This window comes from Malus sylvestris, chromosome 14 (assembly GCF_916048215.2).
Source record: "Malus sylvestris chromosome 14, drMalSylv7.2, whole genome shotgun sequence".
NCBI lineage: Eukaryota > Viridiplantae > Streptophyta > Magnoliopsida > Rosales > Rosaceae > Malus > Malus sylvestris.
The window spans coordinates 20,503,486-20,529,195 of record NC_062273.1 but is presented as its reverse complement, the minus strand read 5'-3'; the positions used below and the strand labels follow the sequence as shown (position 1 = coordinate 20,529,195).

General features: G+C 37.7%; 1 protein-coding gene and 1 pseudogene across 2 annotated transcripts; both read right to left on the bottom strand.

Moving 5' to 3' along the window:
• Positions 1 to 285: 285 nt before the first annotated feature.
• Positions 286 to 2,587, bottom strand: LOC126600755 (beta-carotene isomerase D27, chloroplastic). Of its 2 annotated transcripts, none has more exons than XM_050267402.1 (6): positions 2,051 to 2,587; positions 1,475 to 1,567; positions 1,340 to 1,401; positions 933 to 1,039; positions 709 to 804; positions 286 to 648 (listed from the first exon to the last, which is right to left on the bottom strand). In XM_050267402.1, the coding sequence occupies exons 1-6, from the start codon at positions 2,429 to 2,431 to the stop codon at positions 581 to 583; spliced, it is 807 nt and encodes a 268-aa protein (XP_050123359.1). In that variant the 5' UTR covers positions 2,432 to 2,587; the 3' UTR covers positions 286 to 580. The 2 variants fall into 2 exon arrangements, with proteins under 2 accessions (XP_050123359.1, XP_050123360.1); XM_050267403.1 differs by having other exon boundaries at positions 286 to 630; positions 2,051 to 2,568.
• Positions 2,588 to 8,016: 5,429 nt separating this feature from the next.
• On the bottom strand, positions 8,017 to 8,632 carry LOC126599096 (GDSL esterase/lipase At5g41890-like; annotated as a pseudogene).
• Positions 8,633 to 25,710: the final 17,078 nt, after the last annotated feature.

Here is a 25,710-nt window from a genome sequence, read left to right as displayed (position 1 = left end):
TCACAGGATTCTTCAAAATGAGATATGACCTAGAATATTAGTTCACTAGAGGCACAACTAAGTAGCAGCAGATGCAAGACTCTATCCTCATTAATCTCAACAATAGCACGGCAAATCTATTTTTTTTTTCCTCCAGTTTCTTCGATGAGCCATTTTGTCGAGTACCCATACCATTGTGTGTTTAGCGTATATTCCTGTCATTTAGTGCTCTTTTATTTGTGTCTTTAGTCAATATTATTATAGTTAATAAAACAATATGCATGTATAGTTTATAAGACGATCGGAAGAAGGTAGAGGGGGGCACGTGCCCCTGGCCCTTCATTAGATTCGCCAATGCCTAGAGTCTTATAACGAGTGATATATCATCCTCTCAAATTAACAAACAAATTCCCTTCTGTAATGAGATAGAATTTTCATCCTAATAAACATACTGTAACTTCCACAAATCTCCAGGTTCAACGTGCGTAAAGGATATGTGCTGCCGTTGAACTGTAGCATGGCCGTGACATAGTACTTGAACCAAAGCATGTTTCTCGAACTACTTGGGTATGGTAATGAATAAAGTAGTAGCATACATCTTTCAATTTTGTAGTTTTGGACAAACACTGGAGCTGGGATTTGCAATGGAACCTGCAGATAAACGCATTGCTAGAAATCAGGAATATATATCTCCATTGATCACATAATATATAAGCTGTACAAACTTACATATATCAGTAAAACATGGTTGTTTAGAGACTGGATCCTCTTCAAATGGTGGTGGAACTTGGCCATACACCATTTCACAGCTCATATCTTCGAAATCTGCAGAAGGAAATCCAATTCAGAAAGCTACTTTTTCACTTGGAACATATTCGATCAAATTCGTATAGAGATTTCAGCCTTATATCCCAAATTTCGGGCATAATTGCAATCGGAAGAATTAGACGTACTTGGAATCATGGTTAAGGGAAGTCCGAATTCATTGGTGAAGAAATCTTGTGTAGGAAACTTGCACATATTCACACACATTCCAACACACCCGCTGTTCTCCAGGTACCTAGATAAGCAAAACTGTTAAAGTCAGAAAACCAGTTTTTGCTTCACCACATTAGTTTTAATCTGTACACGTACATTGCAGTTCTCCAAAATGAAAAACTGCTATGTGTAATTCTCCATCGAGATTCTAATCTAACCTAAACTACAAAGATGTAGATTCAAACTTGGGTTCAAAAATAAAGAGAACATTGCTCTAGCCAACTTGGCTATGCCCGTGTCTCAAACTGATGTACATTTTAATTAAAAACAAATTTATATTCAAATTTCAATTCGTACATAATGAAATATGAAAGAATACCACCTGCATTTCTTTATATGAACTCCACTTCTTTGCTTCACCCCATCTATCTCAACTTCTACAACCTGGTAGTTGCCCATAAATTAGTATATGTACACTCATGCTATATATAGAGTGTGGGTAAAACAGTATAATCACCTCAGAAGGCCCAACCAACCAGTGGAAGAAAGGCACTGTCAATGCTGCATTGAACTCAGCTGCCCACTTTGTTGGTGGAAATAGTTTCTTAAACTGCAAGAACAATAGGTTAATAGTTAATTACCTACTGATAACGATCTTATAACACTTGGGATTAGATTAAATTGCACTCACACATGAACTTTGAGCAACACTGCCTAATGTGGTTAATCATATATGCTTGTTCAATAATGTGGACAACAAATTGAACTAAACAAACCAAACCCGATCCCTTTCACATGGAGACTGGCATGTGGTGTTAATATAGTATGTCCAGACGACATGGTTGTCATGTTATGAACCTGAAGTATGATGTTAATAAATAGATACACGTGTTATAATATGAGTAAATTTGTAACACCATATAATTAACAATGCCGTCACACTAAAAATTTATACCCAACTATCAAAATTTTGAAGGTATTTATCAAGTTAATTAATGGATATGATCATCCCACAGTAAATTAATCACTAAAACATTCAAATTAATGAGATATAAACCGACATTAGAGGAATGAAAATGTTGCATTAATTCACCTGCTCTGGCGCACCTGGAGGTAGCATAGACAAAAGCACTTCTCGAACCACCTTCTGCTGCTGACTCCGAGACCTCCCCTGCATCACTCTCTTGGACACATCCACAAAGCTCTCGTAGTCATATTCCCACCACGCCTTCTCCTTCGTCTCAGTTCTCGGTTTCGCGGGAGCTGCAAACTTCATCATTTTCCGAGCAAACAGTGTCATGAATCCCCTCTCGAAAAACCCATCGTTGTACTTGGTTTTTTGCCCCATTGGAGCCGGCTCTCCCGATGGTTCTGCAATACCACATCGTACGGAGCAACCAGAAACACTCGGTTTACATAACGATAAGTGTTTAGGTGTTGTAAATTGGACAGTTTGAAAGCTTAGAACCACCATGAAATTAATCACTTTAGTTTTGTTGGTGCAAAGAAAAGAAATGGAAACTGAAACTCAGAAGGGCAATGGAAAATGCATGACACAGAGTTTTAATGGGACTGGTTTTTAGTTCATACAATTTACCTGAATAGATTTCTGGTCGAGTTTTCCTCTCTTTTCGTGACAAAAAATTATGGCCACACATACCATTTTTTTGGAAAAAAAAAATTATGTGTTTTTATCCGTTCCTATTTATTGGCCCCTCTCTTTTGTCAAATTATTAGTAAAAGCAGTGTCGCATGATCTTTTTTTAATATAACCAATAATCTAAACTACACTTAATTTACGAAAATGAATTTTAAATTCGGATGAAAAAGAGTAAACACATTTTCTTGACCAAGTGACCTATGCGTTAATATCTCAAGGTTGCATATGCTATCACATTGAGGGTGTTATTTGTAGATTCAGTGCGGACAAGTAGGTTGAGAACTGTTTGGCTGGTCCCAGATTTATGAGGTTCTAGAGGACCGGAGAGTTGATAATAATAGCTTTGGTGGGTGGATTTGAGGTCATGGCACACGCCACGCTTTTGAGCCTAAAATCCTGGACATTGGCAGATAAGATTGGGTCTGCTGGCTGGCTTGGGCCCTGGCAAGTTCATGAAGTTCGAAAATAGTTGATTGTGGGGGATGGCAGGGCCCCGTCCAAGGTCTTAGCTTCGGCTATATCGCGGCACAAGTAGAGGCGTGTAAGGGGCGCGTTGGCATCCCTTTCTCCATTCATAGGGAGATTCGACCGTCAATAGGGGACACGTTAGCACTCCTGTAAAAAAAAAACATGGAGAGCTAATGCATGCCCAACACAATCACGAAACATAGAACCCCTGCATATGAGCCTCACATAAGCATCCCCAGTGGGAGGCTCTATATGAGATCGGAATAATAGTGGATATAGCTTATTTTAAAGCTCCGAGGAATTTTTAGGGTTTTATACAAGAATTTCTTCCAATGAGAGGTTATATCTTTCGGACTCTATATGGGGCTATATATATTTATTTATGTTGTAATTTGATTAAGCAATGATTTTTCTTTTATGTTAGCTTTTCTTAAGTTGATTTTTGGACGTGATATCTTAAATTTTTTTTGTGAACCCTTCAAGCTAAAAAGTTCAAATTGTAACAAAGTTATATTTCATCACTTATGAATCGTTTGTTGGATTAGATTCTCTTATCTCAATCTCATTCGTTGAAAGAAACAAACCCCAACTTCGCCCCTTGAAATAACTTGATTTTCATGTATAACACAACAATTTACCTAGCACCAATTGGTAAATTAGTATCACACAATTTTGAAAAAAAATATTTGAAAATTTCACCCATCAATGCCCATGAATGTTAAATCAATTTGAAATTTTAATTCTTATGGAATTTAAAACAATCATTAATTAGCCAAATTGCAAGGAAAATAAATAAGAAAAAAGAATTTAAAAAATAATAAAAGGAGAGTATAAGGGTATTCGCAAGTGGATGGAGAGTGATAAAATTTTGCTTACATAGGTTGCTACTTTTTTGTGGGACCCATTGTTTTTTTTGGGCTAGATATAGCTCGATTTTATGCTACCCAATAAAGGATGTTGCTAGCTCCAATGGTGGATCTAGTCCCATTTTTCGGCTCATTGGGGATGAAATTTCTCGTTAAGGCTAAAAATGCGGTAGCCTCATAGAGCATAAAAACCCCATTGGGGATGAAATTGTTAACTTCTGTGTTTTTTTAGCGCAACAGCACTTCAACTTGAGCCCACCATTTTTACCAAATATAAATGATTGGTTTTAGGCCCAATAAAAGAACTGCACGTCTGATGAATAGACCATTTAAACCGTACTTTTTTATGATTGCAATATCATAAAAGGAACAATTCTATCGGTGTGCACAAAATTCTCTAGAGTTTGAGGCAATATGTTGAGCAATTGGTGGCGCTGTCAAAATATGCTCGAGTCATACTGCCCAGATCTTGACCTCTTCCAAGCAACGGTGTTGAGGCGTGTCGAGCATCACCCTTCTCGAGATCTGCTGAGTAGATATCTTAACGAATCTTTAGTGGACAGTCTCAGACAGTGGCGAAGCCACGTGAGAGCAAGGAGTGGCGGAAGCCATTTCCCTAGCCGGAAAACAGGACTGAATTTCTAGGCCCGCCCCTCCTCTCGTCGGAAAATATGGTCAGGAGCATCGGGGGCAGATCTATTAAGGGACCCGAGTGGTCTCGAGACTACTCGGAAGCTCAGATAATTGGCTGTGAGGACTTCCAAGGACCACCCAAGTCTGGGCAGTGGTGGAGGGGAAGAGCAGCGGCTGAACAAATATTCTGGCTTTTCGCCAAACCAGAAGAGAAGAAGAAGACTATTTACTTTTTAAACGGCATCCTAGGTCACAGCGTCACGTGGAGCATTAAGTAAAATGGTGAGTATTGATGTATTGTTTGAGAACACCATCCTAGGTCACGTGGGAGGTTGAGAGCCTCACCATTTTTTATTAAAACAAAAAGGGTTTGACTTTCAAACAATTCCACCCCACCCAAATTAACTTCGTAGTCCCCAATCCCGGTTCCCTAATATTCCCACCCCACCCAACCGAAGGCCACCCATACATTTTATGATTAACTTGATATTTATATTCATTTAATGAGTTTAAGAAGTGACTTTTCTCAATTGTAAGGGATTAGTGATGTTGCTAATAAAGGGTAAAAAAAGGTTTGAATCAAATTGCTGTTTATATTAAGATTAAGAATAAAAAGTTGTAATTGATCGTTTAATGTTTCAATGTGGACTAGGTATATTTATCTATTTTTTATATAAAACATTTATCATACTTATATAAAAATAATAACTACGCACATTGTTTGACTACTATAATACCTACAATTTGTAAGTGGTGTTTTGCATTAGTTGTTTAATTGATATAGAATTAGCGTAATATGCTTTTTATCTATTTTGTTTCTACTGTACAATTACGTAATATATGTAACAATACTATAAGAAACAGTGTTTAAATCCTCCTTCAAATATTCCGGGTACAACGGATAGTCCTTCTTCGAATATTTCGGTTACTCCAAATCCTCCTGCGAGTATTCCAGGTAGTTATGAACGATATTAATATTGTATATTATGTATAAAAATTTGGTTGTCTATATTTTTTATGAACCTTTTACACTTTTAAATTTGGCCTTTACTGTCGAAAATTTCTAACTTCGCCACTGGTCTCAGATCTCGTATCATAGGGTTCTTGGAGGATCTTCCAAACCATTTTCCCGTCTTCCATAGGGTGATCTCGGCACCCAGTTGGTCTCTTAGTGCCTCCATCCTTGGGTGCACCTCCTTGTCCATCATGTTATTAATGAATTTTTAACGACACATTATATATAATCAAAACTGTTAATTTTTTAAAATTATATCTAAAATCATTCCTTTACAAAAAAAAAAATATAATAATAATCAAATTGTCGACGGTTTAATAATCCTTAGGTACAGCACCAAAGTACTGTTAACGAAGAGATGTCTATTGGCTGCACTATTATCCAAACCCAAACCCTGCTGGAGTAAATGCCATGCAGAACTGCATAAACTGCACCCGAAACTGGCATCTCATCATACCCAATTTTTCCTTCAATGGTGATAAAAAGTCAACGTTTTTTTCTTAATGCATAAACACTGATTTCTGTGTTGCAGTGTATGATAAAATATATGACCTATACATACATACATATATATATATATATATATATATAAACACTGATTTCTGCGTTGCAGTGTATGACATATATATATATATATATATATATTTAAACACTGATTTCTGTGTTGCAGTGTATGATAAAATGTATGACCTATACATACATACATACATACATACATACATAGGGATAGGATCAAGGGACAAAGATTTTGACAAACATTTTTACATTCCTTTTAAGCCGTTAGATTACATAACATCTAAGGTCTTCAATGAATCATTCAATGACTTGGATGCTTACGTGGATTATAATTAACATTGAAAAAGAATACAAACTGATAAAGAAAAAAAACTAGAAAATTAATTAAAATTTGAAAAGAGGAAGACAACCTTGCGCACAAAGGCCTCCATTGATTTGTGCAAAATACCTTCAAGTCTTTTGAGTATTCGTTCTCATCTTTGGGTAAAAACCTCATAAACCTCTTTGATTCTATTTCAAATCCACACTCAGATTTAATTGTATAAAAAAAAATTGAGGGAGGCAGTTAGAGTTGTTGATTTAGGGTTTAGTTTTGTCAATTTATTGAAAAAGCGAGGAACGAATACTTGAAGCAGATTGATACTTGATCTGCTTTTATATCAGAATTTTGTATCGATCAATTGAAGGAACGATACTAAGTTTGACAGCGTGAGTGATAGGAATTTGAGGTGTTGGGGTTGGATGAAGCAATTCGATGGTCGTGCTTCTGCATTTTCGTCCAAGACGGCCATTTTTGCTTCTTCCTTACGTTTGCAGGATTATTCCCTCAGTTTTTATTCTTTTCTTAGTTTTAACTTTTATTAATTTCTTAATTATAAATTTATACCTCATTTAATGTTTAAAATCCTCTACATAACTCTTAATCAAGACCGTTGAATGTTACAAGATCTAAAGGTTGTAAAGGAGTGTAAAAATGTTTGTCAAAATCTTTGTCCCTTGATCCTATCCCATATCCATATATATATTTAAACACTGATTTCTGTGTTGCAGTGTATGAAAAAATATATGACCTATATGACCTATACATACATACATACATATATATATATATATATATTTAAACACTGATTTCTGTGTTGCAGTGTACATAAGTGCATTTCCACCCAAACTTGAACTGTGGTTTGGAATCTCATTGAGCTCCATTACTACAGGTCAAAGCCAAAGGGTCTGCATGCAGTTTGACTATTTCGTTTTCATTTATGTACGGTTTGATGGATAGTAGTTGGGAAACAGAAAGAAATTGTAATGGAAGGACCATGCATATATGGCCATATGTGGCCTGTCATATTTCTTACAGATATCTAGCTTGGATACTCTCATTGATCAAGAAGGATGAATATAATATTAGAGGATAGGTGTTACAGAGAAGCTAATTATTATTTTTTCCTCAAAATTAGTGGCAGGGGGAGGGAGTTTTCTTCTTTGGACTTCATTTATGTGACAGAAAACCTGTTACTAGCTACAGTTGACCTTTGTCTTTCAATTTTGAAATGATGCTTCTTCTTCCTCCATCTTCTGCTTTTCTTCGACCTTAAAGTTCTGGTATTTGGTACTTAACTAGTCTTCTTCTATTCTTTATATTAGTTTTATCTAAAGGATAAGTTTTTCAAAATTTCAATATTATTGTTTACTTATATTCTAACACATGAATTAATTTCAGCGGTGTGACCACCACATTAGTTATGCATTGTTATTTTAAGTCCCACACGTACCAATTCCTACATAATCATTCAATGATTGAACAATAGGGTCATACATAAATATGTTATACTTCAATTCACTACCTACATCACAATCTTTTATCACTATTTTGCAGTAGGCCAGTTTCACTATGTCTCACACTAAGAGTTATAATTGTAGAGCCCGCGGACGTTAATGGGAGAGCTTATACTTTAATCTCCATCAAGTAACCCCTCTGCTATTATCATATTAGCAGCTTCTGTGGGGTGATATGCATCCCAAAACACGTACTTCGATCGATCGTCACACAATGCAGAGCTTCTGTTTGCATCACGGCTCTTGAAGCAAACAAACAGCGGAAAGTACCCTCCACAGCATGGTTCATTTACATTCGCAAACCCTAGAATTACCAAATTCAAAAACCAAAAGATAAAAACTAAACCGAATGCACTTAATCATATAGTAAAAATAGATAAAGGGTAGTTCTTGTTAAACCCTAGTTACCAACTTAACATATTGTTGATAGTTTACTATAGTTTTCATCATGAAGATATCAAAGGAGTTTGCATAGAGAAAGATCGCTTCAGGACCCAGCTCTTGATTAAGTTGATCCAAAACCCCATTAAGTTTCATATTGTAACCTTGGATTATTTCATTCACCTCAGCAAAACACTGTCCACTCAAATTGATGGCACGAATAAATGGTATGCATCCTAGGGGTCCAACCCCTGCCACAACGAACTTTCTAGCTCCCAGCTCGTGCAGCCGCTTCACAAATCAAAATATTATGGTTAATTAGAGTTGTTGGGGTAATTTATTAAGCTTTTGTCATTATATAGACAGACAAGTTATTGAATCACTATTAACCGTATTGATATTGTCTTTCATCTGCATCTTACGATATGTGTGATGATTAATTACAAAATGTATTGGTGTCATTAGAAGTTGAACCACTCAATATAACTCATATTTTAAATTTGTCAATAATTTGACTGGTATTAGATTGTTCTTTGGAATAGACTGTCTAGATCGATCGTCTTGCCCAATATTCTGAGTATTGCTAACCAGGACCTAGAGCAATCTAGTATGCATGGCACTATAACCACGTACTTCTTCAAGTATCCCTTTTGTTGATACACAAAATCAGTGAGGACTTTGGTACAACATAAAGTGTTAAGTTTGTGACCTTCGCTAGATTGCTTCGGTCACTAGTGTGGATAAGTATGTAAATGGATATGGACAGGGAAGCAAACACAAGATGTACGTGGTTCACCCAGATTGGCTACGTCCACGGAGTAGAGGAGTTCTCATTAATTGTGAAGGGTTTACACAAGTACATAGGTTCAAGCTCTCCTTTAGTGAGTACTAGTGAATGATTTATTACAAATGACATTAGGAAATATTGTGGGACAATGATCTCCTTTTATAGAAGAGTTTCTAGCTTTGTTTTGACATTGACACGTGTCATGTTGTGATTGGCTTCTGATGTTGACACGTGTCGCGTTGTGATTGACTTATGATGTCGACACATGTTGCACTGTGATTGGCCTCCTGGTTGGAGGAAACTCTTCTGGGTCCTTGACGATATAACATTGACCAGTGTTTAGTAGTTTCGGGATTGGTTGAGTATGGTACAAACAATGCTCCCCTAAGTTCCCGAGTGAGGGAAGCTCCTCGGTTGGGGACTTGCAAGATCCAAGCCATTAAGTAATCATGAAACTTCTAAGTACCGAAGTGTGGTATCATTTTCCCTTGTCTTATCTGTCTCATATCTAAATGCGGCATCTTCTCTGGAAGTACTTTTCCTCCATCCAGGGGTGGTATCTTTAACCGATGAAGATGCATAAGGTAATGTATCAATTTCACTTGAAGCTTACTTATAGTTTCAGGCTTGGTCAAGTGCGATACAAACCCTATAGTAGGAGTCCCCCAAGTCGCTCAGCTAGGAGATTTGCCGAAGTAGATAACAGACAAGGTAAGCAATCAGACTTCCAAGCAAGCAACCTGGATCAGAGGTTCGACTTCGGCTTCCGGTTGATTGTTCTCCTTCTCCTTGTGTCGTAAACAGCAACAAGGATAAGGAGAAGTAAATGGAGAAGAGATGATATGAGATACTTTTGCTTTTGAAGAAGTAACTTTCCACATGTTTATTCTTGAACTGGGCTGAAGGGTTTTCTGGTTTCCTCCAGAGTATAAGGCCGACTCAAGAATTTAAGGGTCAAAACAAGTCCATCAAATCTAGAGTACGTTTGACCTTGATGATATGGGATACTTTTGCTGTTGACAAAGAAGTGGATGTATCGGCACGTGTTCTGTTACGCTTGTCTCCACATGTTTCCTTGTATCTTTCTCACTTGCCCTATCTGTTCCTCAAGCAGATATGGTATCTTCTCTGGAAGCATAAGATGTTGAAGATGAGTACTCGAGAGCAATGCCAGATAAGTAATCAGGCAAGGGGTTCTAGGCAGTCAGTTCCTGACTGGAAGCTTGATTCCAAGTACTGACTGATTGCTCTCTTTCTCTTTGTCTTACAGGTAAGAACAAAGCCAAAGGAAAAGACAAGGAAAAAGCATGATATGGGATACTCTTGCTTTTAACCCTGATGATATGAGATACTCTTGCTCTGGTGTGGCTTGTTTGCAGAGGTATTATCGGGGGGAAAATAAACTGAGTATTTTGAGAGACTCTACTGAGAGTGCCCTCTCAGATGTGAAGAAAGTTAAACATTTTTTATTTATTTGCAGGTCTGCCTGGCTGTGGAGGATGGAGGTCGACATATATAAGAGTCTCCCTAACAACAAGTAGTAGTGCTATTCATTTACCCTTCTTAGTCATAGCAATGTAGCGGGAGCTGCAAGCTTCACGTGTTTTAACTTTGCTAGAGCACTTTGAAAAAATGGTCTGTGGTATCTGGAAAGCTGATGTTGCGTGTAAAGATTGCAGACAAGCTTTATCCAAGGAAATCTGGCTCTCGAAGTTCGATTAGGGTGTCTCTTCGGTTTTTGAACAAGCAATCCTGTCGGGGATCTGGCTTTCGAGATTTAGAGAATGGTGCCTCTTCGATTTTTGAGAAAGCAATCATGTAGGGAGTCTGACCCTTGAGATTCGGAGAGCAGTGTCTCTTCGATTTTTGAGAAAGTAATCCTGTTGGAAGTTTGGCTCTCGAGATTCAGAGGGCGGTGCCTCTTCAATTTTTGAGCACGTAATCCTGTTGAGAGTCTGGCTCTCAAGATTCTGAAAGCGGTGCCTCTTCGATTTTTGAGCAAGCAATCTTGTTGGGAGTGTTTTCTCGAATGTGAGTAAAGGTTGGGCATTTTTGGCAGTCTGCCTTGCCACGGAGCACGGAGGTTGACACACATTGAGACTTTCTAGTTATCAAGCATTGGTGCTGTTCCTTTACCCTTGTGGGTAATAATAGGGTAGCTGGACCTTCAAAATTTATGTGTCTAAACTTTGTCAGAGATTTTTGGCAAAGTTATCTGTGGTACCCGAGGAGCTAATGTTGCGTGTGGAAAGTAGCGCCTCTTCGGAATCCGGAGAGTGGTGCCTCTTCGATTTTTGAACCAACGGCCCTGTTGCCCTTTCTTTTATAATGGCACCAATTGTGTGCAAGAAGTACATTTAGAGAGTTATTTCTTGTAGGAATTTTCCCCTTACTTCAGAGATTTATTGCACCTCATTTCTCCTTCATCATTTATGAGATTGTCTGGCCCATCTGATCGTCGTTTTGACTTGAACTTTGGTGAAGAGGCAGCCATGCCTTCTCAAGCCAACATATGGCGCCCATCCTTTTTATCCCCTACTAGTCCTCTTACCGTTGAGGACTATGTGATAAAGAATGATATGACTGTTGCGGTGGTGACCAGAAACCTTATGACTCCCAAACATAACATACTACTTTCCAAACGGTCTGATGAGTTGGCTGTTAAGGATTCTCTAGCTCTCAGTGTTCAGTGTGCAGATTCTGTGTCTAATATGGCCCAACGCCTATTTGCTCGAACCCGCCAAGTTGAATCATTGGCGGCTGAAGTGATAAGGCTCAAACAAAAGATCAGAGGGCTCAAGCATGAGAATAAACAGTTGCACAGGCTCGCACATGACTATGCTACAAACATGAAGAGGAAGCTCGACCAGCTACAGGAATCTAATGGTCAGATTTTACTGATCATTAGAGGTTTGTGGGTTTGTTCCAAAGACATTTATTGCCTTCGTCTTCTAGGGCTGTACCACGTAATGAAGCTTCAAATGATCAACCTTTGGTGCCTCCTCCTTCTGGGGTTCTGCCTAATACTGAGGCTCCGAATAATCACCCTCTGGTACCTCCTCTTTCTGAGGCTCTGCCGACTGCTGAGACTTCTCCTGAGCAACCTTTGTAAAGGCTCCCTATTGTTTGTTTACTTTGGTTCATGTATATGTACATATTTGTAACTTATCGGAGATATCAATAAACAAGCTTTGCTTCATTTCAACGTATTGTGTTAAATACACCAAGGCCTTCTTCACTAAGTTCTTTGAATTTTTCCTTTTGTTGAAGCTTGTATGTTGAAGCTTTGTGAGAGAAGCATGTAGGTTGAGGTAGTGCTCCCTTAATTTCTTGAGTGAGGAAAACTTCTCGGTTGGAGACTTGAAAAAATCCAAGTCACTTAGTGGTCATGAGACTTCCGAGTATCAAGGTGCAGTAGGATATGGTAGAAGTCCCCCAAGTCTTCGGTTGAGGGAGTTGACGAAGGAGGTGTCTTGCTAGTAGCCAAGTTTCCAAAGTAACAAAACTTCACCATTTTCCTTTCTAAGTGGTAGCCCAAAACTCCTCCTTCATATATATTTGTTATGAAAGTTGTTAGGCCCAAAGAAGATGAGGCCTAGATAAATTTTTTTTTCTTTTCGAATTTTCGAATTTCCGAATATATATATATTTTAAGCTTTATAGGTGAAGCTTTGAGGTTGAAGCTTTGTTGGGTACCATGAATTGATTTTGCTTCACATTATCTTGATCAAGATAGTGTGAAGCTTTTGTGGTGGATGAAGCTTTTGTTGGTAAAGCTTTTGGGGGTGAAGCTTTTATGGTGGGGGAAGCTTTTGGGGGTGAAGCTTTTGTTGGTGAAGCTTTTATGGGTGAAGCTTTTGTATTGAAGCTATTGTGGGTGAAGCTTTTGTGGTTGGTGAAGCTTTTGTTGGTGAAGCTTTTATGGGTGAAGCTTTTGTGGTGGTGAAGCTTTTGTTGGTGAAGCTTTTATGGGTGAAGCTTTTGTGGGTGAAGCTATTGTGGGTGAAGCTATTGTGGGTGAAACTTTTGTTGGTGAAGCTTTGGAGTTGAAGCTTTTATTGGTACCATGAATTGATTTTGCTTCACAATATCTTGATCAAGATAGTGTGAAGCTTTTGAGAATTTGTAGTTGTCCTCCATTAATGAAGCTTTTGTTGGTGAAGCTTTGTTGGGTACCACGAATTGATTTTGCTTCACACTATCTTGATTAAGATAGTGTGAAGCTTTTGAGAATTTGTAGTTGTCCTCCATTGATGAAGCTTTGTTGAATTTCCCTTTTTTTTTGGTTTTTTTTTAGGAAACTAGAAATTTGAAAATGTGGGAGAGACAACATATACAAATTTTGCTTCCACACTATTGAGTAAGAGATTGTGATGCAAGCCACACCTTGTAGAAGTCGAAGGTTTGGATGAACCATATAAATTGAATTTGCTTCGAACAGTCTTGAATTTGCTTCGAAGGTTTGAGAATTGTAGTTGCCCTCCATTGATGAAGCTTTTTTTGTCACCATAAATTGGTTTTGCTTCACATTATCTTGATCAAGAGTATGTGAAGCTTTTGAGAATTGTGGTTGAACTCCTTTTATGAAGCTTTTGTTGGCACCATAAATTGGTTTTGCTTCACACTGTCTTGATCAAGAGTGTGTGAAGCTTTTGAGAATTGTGGTTGCCCTTCATTGATGAAGCTCTTGTTGGCACTATAAATTGGTTTTGCTTCACACTGTCTTGATCAAGAGTGTGTGAAGCTTTTGAGAATTGTGGTTGAACTCCATTGATGAAGCTTTTGTTGGCACCATAAATTGGTTTTGCTTCACACTGTCTTGATCAAGAGTGTGTGAAGCTTTTGAGAATTGTGGTTGCCCTCCATTGATGAAGCTCTTATTGGCACCATAAATTGGTTTTGCCTCACACTGTCTTGATCAAGCGTGTGTGAAGCTTTTGACAATTGTGGTTGAACTCCTTTGATAAAGCTTGTTGATGCACAAAACCGGAAGGTCTTGGAACAACGTAAATCAGATCGTGAATCATGCAAACGCCCAAGAACACAAAGATGTATCGTGGTTCACCCCAATGTTCGGGCTACGTCCACACTGATATTGTATTTCTCTGATTGTGAGAGGATGAGAGCTTTGTAATATGAGAGTGAGGCTTGAGGATTGTGAGGGTGAGGAGTCCCTTTTATAGACTAAGAGCTCCTCACTTATTACATATTTGCCGCTTCATTTATTACATAATTACACTTGAGTCCCCCGAGTATTTATACGAGGTCTAAATATGGAGGCCCTAAGTATGGTATAAACAGTAGTCATCCAAGTCTTCAGTCAAGAGAGTCTTTTGGTTGGAGACTTGAAATTCAGTCCATGTGTGGGCCGAAGTAACTAGATGTCATCTAGCACTGATACTCGATATGAGGCGATGCCTAATCTAAAATGATGCTCAACTAGAAGTAGCACATGTTGCGAGGCTGCTCTGCTTGTGGCTTATGTTGCCTTGGTTGGCTCGGCTTGTGGCGTTGAAGGTGAGAAAGTCCCTTTTATAGAATAAGGGCTCGCTCCTCAATACAAAAATGATGGGCTATCGTTGATGCTCGCAGCGAGGCGGTTGCTCAGCAGGCGGCGATGCTCTCTAATGATGGTGAGAGAGTCCCTTTTATAGAATAAAGGCTCGCTCCTCAATACATAAGTGATGGGTTAGGAGTGATGCTCGCGGCGAGGCGGTTGCTCAACTGGCGGCGATGCTTTCTAATGAAGGTGAGGGAGTCCCTTTAATAAAATAAGGGCTCGCTCCTCAATACATGAATAATGGGTGCTCTCTAATGAAGTGAGAGAGTCCCTTTTATAGAATAAGGGCTTACTCCTCAATACATAAATAATGGGTTAAGTCCCCCAAGTATTTATCATGAGGCCTAGTTGTGGAAGACCAATATATGGTACATAGTGTAGTCCCCCAAGTCTTCAGTCAATAGAGTCTGTTGGCTGGAGACTTTAAATTGAATCCATGTATGGGCCGAAATGGCAGTTGTTCGGAGGCGGTATTTGTATACCCTGCACTGAAGCTTTGTAGGTGAAGTTTTACAAGTGAAGCTTTTAAAGCTGGAGCTTTGTAAATGAAGCTTTCGAAGCTGATTGACATGAGTGATGCTCATGTATAATTTTGGAGTATTGGACGTACTTTTGATCACCTAGTGGGTGATAATAGCGGCAGGTTGCCAAATAATTTTGGAGTACTAGGCGTACTTTTGATCTCCTGGTTGGTAATAAAGGAGTGGGTTTTGGACTTATTTACAAGTTTGCCACTCCAATGAATTAAGGTATAAATATGACTTTATAGCCAAAATTCATTTATGGTTTCTTTTAGGAAATTGGAGAGAACACAAAGATCTCATTTCTCTCTAAAGAGGCCGGCCCCCTTGGAGGGATTAGCTAGCAATCCTACTACTCCAAGGTCACTTATTTCTTCTCCAATCTAACCTTGGTGAAGAGACTTAGAGGTTCTCAATTTTGGGAACTTGGAGAAACCTATTCTTCCATCCAAATCCATGGATCTAAGAAGCAAGGAATGAAGGCCCTATCTCTTGGGTGATTATCCTTTGCTTATGCAAAGAGGAATCAACAAAGGTATAAATTTCTCAACTCACTTTGTTTTGAGTTGAGTCTTGGTTCACCAATCTACTAGGCTTTGAATTTCATGGTTAATGTTTTGTTTTTTGAGTGCATGCAAGCATGATTTCGCCTTTTAATTGTTAATTGCATGCTATAGATGTTGCTCAAATGAACATGTTTTTCACAATATTTCCTTCAAGTGGTATCAGATCCTAGGTCTAGTAGTTGGTGAATCCTTTTGGGTTTTGTAGTTCATAGTTTTGATTTAAATGTTGTAATATGTTACAAGCTTTATTCTTGTTTCTTTGAATGTAAATTTTGTTGGAAAATTTGCCATCTCAAATGTTGTAGATGTAGTTCATATGAGCATGAATATTGGAGCTAAAATTTGGTGCCATGTCTTTGGGGAAATTCGGCCAAATCCAAAGGGTGGATTTTTGGGTTCTTGTTTGACTTGTTAAAAGTGTTTTAAGGTGACTTTTGGAACCCCTATGTACCCTAGTATGGTTATATGTTATTTCCCTTAAGTTTGAGTGGTTTTGGGATTTCTTTGGATGAAAAATGTTCATGGAGCTCTTATGGGTTTTTCATGAATGTTCTTCATTGTTCTTGACATTTTAGCCAAGAACAAAAAGTTTGGTGTTTTGATTCAAAGTTTTGATTTATTTCATAAAGTCTTTGTTTTGTGCTTTATCAAATGTTTTAATGTGATTGAAATTGTGTAAGGTGCTAGAAATGGTGATGGGTGTGTAAGAAGTTCTTCTCTTACACACACATCACTTGCATGAATTTATGTCATAAACCACTTGCAAGGCTTTATGACTTAGTTGAAGAATTTTCCAAATTTTGTGGCTTCAATTTTTTCCCTCCCTCTCTCCTAAAACCGGCCACCCTATTAAAATAGGGGTAATTTTGGGGCTTTTATGCAATTACATAAAGTTTTGATACTTTTGTGTTTTTGCACTTTGACCCAAAAGTTTACATATTTACGTAAAGGCCCAAAATCATTAAAGGACAAATTGTTTTGTTCCTTAATGAAGTTTTTGAAATTGTTGAAATTTTTGGGTTCTAGTTGTAATTACATGAAGTAGTGAACTTTTGTGTTTTTACAAAGTGAGCTCAAAAGTTTAAGTTTTGCAACATAGCCCAAATGTTGAGGTTATTGCATTTTGGCCCAAATTAGGTTGAGAACAAAATGGTTTTGTCTCTTTAAATGAGAATTGGATTTTCATTTCATTTAGCTCCATTTAAATCAATTCTATGGATACAAAAACCAAATGAAAATGTTGCATTCAAGTTTAATTAGTTAAAGCGTTAATTAATTGAAGAAAGGGTGATTATGAACCTAAGCCTATTATAATTAAGCTATGTGAAAGGCCGTCTCAAATTTGTTTGAACCATGGGAATGTGTAGATTAGATTTTGGTTGTAATTTGATTTGATCAAATGTTGTAAAAGAGCATAAGCTCTTCTTTACTTTAAAGTAATTTGTTTTGATCAATTGTTGTAAAAGAGCATAAGCTCTTCTTTACTTTGAAGTACTTCCTTCTTGCTTTATTTGATATGCATGAAAATGAAGTAGAGGGTTCAACGCCCAATAAGACAACACGCCTTAATGTGATTAAACGCGTAACTAAAATCAATCACCATTCCTAGACCGAGATTCAACACTAGGCTCGTGTTGAATCTAAACAAAGGTTCATAGTCATCCTAAGGCCCTAAGGCAACTATATAGTCCATCAAATGAATGCAAAGTTTATGTTAGTAGTATCATATACTCTTGCTTTAAAAACCGTTTTATAAGCATAGTGAGAGTATTATATACAACTAAATTCAATCAAATGGACCAATAGTTGTAATAGGACCAAAATTGTTTTAATAAAGATTAAAATGAATATTTATATGTGATGAGACCTAAAAACCCTCAACCAAACCATTATTAAGTTGATAAGCGTGAGAGTGCTTTGAACATTCTTTCGTGGCCTTCCACCGTGGTAGGCTCCGATCGTTTGTGACTCGTACACCAGTTTCACCCTATAATGGGGGAGTACAAAGTGCATGCTTACACTCAGGAGGAGTTCTATATACATACATGATGAAGTGAGGTAGGCAACGAGTTTAGCCAACATGATACAATTCTGAGGCTATGCTTGAACCCCTACACGAACTAGGCATGGTGGGAATGACTTAACTAAGTACAATGACGCCAACATGATATAATTCTGAGGCATCATTTTCTAGAGGCCAAAATAAGATGGGTACTTGCAAGAGATGCAAATGAGTAAGCGTACTCTCTCATTATTATTAACGCTAGCCAACATGATATAATTCTGAGGTGGGCTTGGTAATAGTGAGCCTCCCATACCCTACTAAGAGTTTCTTCCTAAACTCTCGAATTCCAATGAGGGATATGGAATTTGCCAAAAATAGTGGGTGGTGCTATTTGATTTAAAGACCCGAATCAAATGGCTTAAAATCAATCGATTTATATTCGTTATGTATTTGTTTACCAATATATTTGCAAACGCTATCCAAAACTTGACTAAGAAAAGCCGAATGCTTTAGTTTCCGGACTTGGTACCACAATCCCAAAGATTGTCTTAAATGGATTGTATATGTACCTAAGTAGTCTAATCCTCACAATCTTCCTATTGGTAATGTATCATTGGAAGAACATGTTAGATAAGTCTATCATAAAGAGGACAACACTTTTAATGTCATAGTTCTTCACTTACAAATCGTTGTATGAAGAAATAAGAGTTGCTTTGAACAACCCTTAGCTAATGCAAACACTATTGCTTGTTTCTTTGTTAAATGAACAAAGAACTTGAGAAGAAAGCACAAGGGCATGGACACTTTATGTGCCATGATTCTTCACTTACAAATTGTTGTATGAAGAAATGAGAGTTTCCTTGAACAACTCTTGAAAGTTTGTTATTATGTTTAGAACATAATGGTTGGTTGACAAAAATAGTCCATCAACATGGACTTATGATGATTTTGAATCATTGAGTGTTGAAGTGTTAAACCACTTCTAGAAACGGAAACTAGGCAAGGACTTCACCTTTGTGTCCCTATCCAAATGATTCACTAAGTTTATTGTAAACTATATAGTGAACAATAACCACACACTCTCCAAATTGTTGGATGTGTATAACACAATTGAAATTAGTTTCAAGAGAGATAGTGGGAGTTTAGGGACCATGACTATTGTAATCAAAGGAGAAGTCAAATGAAGAAAGTGAAATAAACTCCAAGGGAACAAACTTTCTTTGTGAAAGGATGGACATTGGAAGGTGTATTTGCAAGAAATGTCTTGCAAGTGTCAAGAACACACCTTTCGAAGGTGTTGTAAATTGTTCTTGAATAGTTCAAAACAGTTGGTTCTTCTACTTGAATGCTTGATTCCGTATTAGTAACTATGTTTTACAATTGTTGTAAAAGTGTGGCTAATAAGAAGTAGAAGATTAATGAGAGAAGAGAAAGTACTTCACATTCGAAACGTGAATAAAATATAGATCTTTGCGAAAGCAGCTAGTACTTACTTTCTCATATTAACTACCAAAGAAATTGGAAAAACTTAAGATTGTCTTTACATTCCAATTTTAAGGAACTTAATTCCGTCACTATAAGAGATGGATGAATGTTTTGTTTGACAAAACATTGTTCTTTATTAATGAATGATTAGATTATTGTAATCTAATTGATTGTCTCTATAGTAGAGATGATATGGTAGTGTTAACTGTTTAGAAAATAACGATGCTTAAAACCCAAAAGGTTGCAAGGTAGTGACTAATCCCAACTGAGTTGTGATACCTCTAAAACATAAATTACGAGTTGGTCATAGATGGATGCTTTGGATCGTTAGATCCGAATCCAATACCTTCTTATTAAAATTGTATAGAGGCGAAATGTTCGAATCTTTATTCTTTTGGAAAGAAGAAAGAATCACAAAGTTGTTGAGGTTAATGCACTTAGATGTTAGTGGCACTTGTCCACAACATAATACTACTCATGTTGTATGACATTCACCGAAGATCACTCTCGGTTGGACTATAGTTTATTTTGAATAAACACAAGTCCAAATACTTTGCAAAAGGTTTCAAAGAATTCAAGAAATGTAAGTTGATGAGTAAGATGTCTAAAATATTTACCTCCTTAGATTTGATCCAAGATAAGGTAACACTTTAGAACAGTTTCCTTGAAAGATATCAAGGAAAGAAGCATCATAAGATAATGGATTTCTCCATTAAGAGAAGAACGAACTCGAATAAGATTTAGTTCGTTGGATATTATCAATTACCCATATATATGATATATACTTCTAGACAATATGATTGTCAATTAGAAGATCTTCCAAAAAATTTCATGACTCCATAGGATATAGTTGGAAAGAAAGACAAATCTTAATCATGTTAAGATTTGGGGTTGTGTGCTAATAAGCAATATTTGTTTGAGAATTATCTTATGGATATCCTTAAATTAACCTTTGGATATCACTTCTATAAACCAACTAACAAATGTTGTTTTGTTGGGTAGTTCATTGTAATCCTACAATATGATTTGCCTAAGATAGAGCAATGAACGAGAGATAGAACTCAAAGAATGGGTTCTTTGAGAGACAAGATGATAATCAACAAATATAACAACCTAGTTCCTATACCACAAGCTCCAAGGTAGTCGAGAAGGATTTATAAACTGTCTCAGTTGAATGGTTTGAACTTTATGACTATGTCATAGAGTTACACCTCTTAATTCGAAAGAAATAAGAATGAGAATCCTTATGACTACATTGAGTGTATATACGACATATACTCAAGGAAATGGTAAAGTACCATTTGACCCGAAATAATGAAACCTTTATAGCTAATTGGTAGCTTAAGGTCACTACAATCAAAGAGATTGGTTGACTTTGAAGAAACCATCTTTTACGTAGTCTTGGTTTCAATTAATTCGAAGATTGCTAGCTACAACTAAATGGTGATTCAATGTTTGGACATTATATGGGTTTCCGAAACCATTATTAAGATAGTATTGATAATATATATGTCTAAAACTATGAATCACAAGACATATAAGTTGTAGAGATCCATCCATCATGAATCTTAGCAAGCTAGTGGGAGCTATAAGCGTCTTATGAGAGAAAGATCAAATCGTTTGATTTCTCATAAAGATGTGAATGAATCTTTTGTTTACTAGGTTTACAAAAGATTAGTGGGAGTTAATCAAATTCCTAAATTTGAATATATATATATATGATATATTAATTTTGGAAATGAAAAGAATAGTTCTTCGTTAAAGTTATGACTTTAAACATTCTATAACGATAGAATGTATATGGGAGATATAGTCTAAATACATGGGATAGAAATCTATAAAGATATATTTCAAGATATAATTCGATTATATCAATCCCTAATAATAGACAAGAGATGCTAGGAAGTTTCTCATATGATGATAAACTTCAATTAGAAGGATGACTCTAGTGAGACTAGCAAGTTGCCATTCTCAAAGGGAACGTACCCTTTGACTCCCAAAGAAATAATGCGTAAATATAATCCTTTATGCATACGCAGAAAGGTGATTTATGTATTTCATATTGTATGAAAAAAATAGATATGAGTTGTACCTAGAAAGGTACAAGACGATATCAGTGCAAGCCCAGGATCAGAACCACGGCAACTGTCAAGTGAGTCCTTAAGCATTTAAGAAATACTAAAGGATAGATTCCTCAAAGAATGAGGAAGAATTAGAGTAACGTAATGGAAGCGTAAATGTATTAGATTATGAATCTAATCCATCATTGGATATTTCTACATTATGAATGAAGAGATAATCAGATATCTCTTTATTATGACTAAAGAGATATTTGGATGGAAACATTAAAAGTAATGACTTTAGTGTGTTCCATTATGAATGCAAAATATATTGCCATATAGAAGCTTACAACAATGTTGTTTGGATGGGAAAGTTCATTTATGAACTCTCTATTCGGTTCCAACCAGAAAGTGTCTCTAGTGTACCGACACTACGACACAAATGGGGCGATAGCTCAAGCCAGGGAATCAAGGTCTCATCAAGATCCGAACTCAAATGAGAGACTGAACCACATGATTAAGAATCATGTATAATGGTGACGTCGTTATTCTCAAGGTTGCTTCTATGGATAACATATAGATATCCATTGTCTAGGCCTACTACTCAGCCATTTATGAAATGACTACAGAAGAGGTATCATCACTGATGACCAAGCTGATTGGCTCTAGTGCAAGTGGGAGATTGTTGGAAATGTCCCCTAAAACCAATCATATGATGATACTTTACGGACATTTCACATGTTAAACTAATCTAGTTTAATATCAAGGGCAAAGATTATTGTTTGAGCCGTCTCATATAAATGTTATACGCTTAAACGATAAGTCCAAGGAATATGTGATTGGGAGAATGCGATCTAAAGAAGTTAGATTCATGAGACCATTCTTTCGTAGACACATCCTAAACGTTCCTGATCATAAGATTGCCAATTGGGCATTGACAGTCCGTTAAGATCAGTACGTGCTGTGTCTTCTCTCAGAGAGAGTGACTAGTCTCGAGTCATTGGTGTGTGTGACATCAAGACAAGTACGTAGGTGCTCAATAGAGAATGAGTTCACTGAACACGATCAACGAAGAGTTCTCATATTCATGTCACATGAGAACTCATGGTTGGGATAATGCAAAGTAGTCCTTTGACCTGAGGCATCATAGTTGTCTTGTGGTTAGGTACTTGATCTTTGATTATGTCAAAGTCACCCCATCTACGGGTGTCCACGGCATCGTCGGGGTTAAGCCACTTAGTCATGGAGGCGAATGAATGCGCAACAAGGGATCTCTAACCTTCAAACTGTTTGAGGGAGAATACTCTATGATATGATTAAGAATCTCTTATCAGAGTATGAATGAGATTTAGGAAGTCGTTCCAAATCACATTTAAGGTAATCATATAAGCACACGAATCACATTGGATAGTAGACATGAATAAACTATCAAACCAGACAATGTGGTCAAGAGTATTGTATTAGAGAAAGACCGTATTGCATTTTCAATCCTAAACTGAATAGGTTCTCCACCTCTTCTGATTAGCTTGGGTAACCATGATATGCTGCTAGGTGTCACTCATGGTTTGTGGAAGCCCTAAACGTGTATAATCACTAAAGGGAGAATTGAAAGTAAGTTTCAATTCACAATCGATTTGAAATGGTTTTAATCGTCCACTGCCTCGCTAAAAGGAACCTAATGGATCTTACACCATGTAAGGTAGAGATTGAAGAAACAACGGAGATGAGTAAGAATAATTAAATGGTTTAATTATTTATGGCAAGGATTAATTAATATGTTAATTAATCAAACGAATAAGTTCGTTAAAAGACCACGGTTTAGTTTTGGGCCTCAAGGCCTAATGGGCTTCGAACGTCAAGCCCATTGACTTAAGTTGTATGACAACTTAATGACAAATAATTCACAAAGGCCTTAAAAGCCCAATGAAACCCTATGGCCGGCCATTTAGTTAAAGGAGTGGGTTTTGGACTTATTTACAAGTTTGCCACTCCAATGAATTAAGGTATAAATATGACTTTATAGCCAAAATTCATTTATGGTTTCTTTTAGGAAATTGGAGATAACACAAAGCTCTCATTTCTCTCTAAAGAGGCCTGCCCCCTTGGAGGGATTAGCTAGCAATCCTACTACTCCAAGGTCACTTATTTCTTCTCCAATCTAACCTTGGTGAAGAGACTTAGAGGTTCTCAATTTTGGGAACTTGGAGAAACCTATTCTTCCATCCAAATCCATGGATCTAAGAAGTAAGGAATGAATGCCCTATCTCTTGGGTGATTATCCTTTGCTTATGCAAAGAGGAATCAACAAAGGTATAAATTTCTCAACTCACTTTGTTTTGAGTTGAGTCTTGGTTCACCAATCTACTAGGCTTTGAATTTCATGGTTAATGTTTTGTTTTTGAGTGCATGCAAGCATGATTCTGCCTTTTAATTGTTAATTGCATGCTATAGATGTTGCTCAAATGTTTTTCACAATATTTCCTTCAGAGTAAGCATCCATAAAGCTCAGGAGTTCACACCCTGTCGTAGAGTCTATAAGTCTGTCAATAAGAGGAAGAGGAAAGATATCCTTCGAGCATCATTTGTTGAAGTCGGTGTAGTCGACACACATTCTCCACAAGACCTTTTGGAGCAGGAGACTTTCCTTGGTCGGATTCTTCTTAACAAGGACAACATTTGATACCCACGTTGGATAATTGACTTCGCGGATGAAGCCTAAGCCTTTGAGTTTTTCAACTTCTGCCTTCATTGTTTCGTACCGTTCAGCGTCATAAGATCTTCGTTTCTGTCTCACTGGCTTGGTCTTGAGGTCAATAGTTAAGCGATGACAGATGATATCGGGAGAAATGCCTGGCATGTCCTCGTATGACCAGGCGAAGACCTCAGTGTTCTCTTGCAAAAGAGAGATTAATGTCAACCGAATGGGTGGTAAAAAGGTGGTGCCAATCTTCACCATGCGATCCGAATAATCGTTTGAGATAGAAACCTTCTCCAACTCTTCAGCAGGTTATGCTTGCTAGGTGAAAGAGTCATCTCGAGGATCGTCGAGTTGACTGTTACCACCGTGAAGATCCAAGTTGGGTTCGTCTGGGCTGGTCTTTATGACTTGGTCATGTATAGAAAAGGTTTCATTGGGCACAGACAGGTGTTGTTGCTTAACCGAAGTGTTGTAACATGATCGTGCACCAAGTTGATCTCCTTTGATGTAACCATAGCCATAGGAGGTTGGAAATTTCATCAACAACATACGTGTGGATACCATGGCCTTGAGATCATTGATGTATGTGTGTCCGAAGATGACATTGTATACCGTTGGGCAATCAACCACCAGGAAGTTAGTGGTAATGGTAGCTGTGTAAGGGCATGTACCAATGGTGAAAGGTAAGTGTATGCTCCCCAAAGGTTGCACGATATCATCGGAGAAGCTTATCAGAGGGGCAATTGAGCGATCAAGCAAGTGTTCAGCTACATTAAGTGCCCTGAAAACTTCAACAAACATGATATTGACCAAAGCCCCCATGTCTACCAGGATTCGTTGTACTTCAAAGTTGGCTATGTGAGCTTCCACGATCAATGGGTCGTTGTGAGGGTAGATGATACCTTTTTCTTCCTCAGGGTAGAAACATATTGGATCCCAGTTAAGCTTTTGATACTTACCTCCCCTGATGTCTTCCACGTGAAACACTTGGTGGCCAGACCTTAAAACTTGTTCACTATTTTTCATGACCCTGTTGGAAGATTTAGATATGGGTGTGCCACCACTTATGGAATATATCACATTCACCTGGTGTTGGTTACGGTTACCCTTTGGAGGGTGAAGGAGGAATTGATCAATTTTTCCTTCACGTGCCAAAGCTTCAATATGATCACGAAGGGTGATACACTTCTCGCCGTTATGGCCGTTATGCTCGTAGTAACAGCAAAACGTGCCTGTGTTCTTCGTGGGCTTGTAATCCAGGTGCCTCGACTTTGGCTTCGGTATCATGTGTGCTATGTTGGGGTAAATGGCCACGCATGTGGCGTTCAAAGGTATGTATGCCTCATACATTAGGGTAGAGGCTGTCCTGACACGTGTTTGACCCACTGTGTTGACTGCCTGGTGTCCGGGATTATCATGGCGATACCCTTGGTTATCGCGGTAGTGTCCCTTACTCATTTTACTAAAATAAGACTGGTGATGATGGAAATTTTTCCTTTTACCCTGAGATTGATATGTTTGTTGACTTGGCAAAGTATTAAGTAAGGCAAGGGGAGGCACCGCTACCGTTTGGAAGGTCGAGGTATTCTCATTTGGTTGGATCTGGCTTCCACTCCTTACCTGCTGATAAGGGGTGGCTATGAGGGGTTTCCCTTGATATGTCCTTGCCTCGGCAAAGGCATGGTTGTAAGCCTAT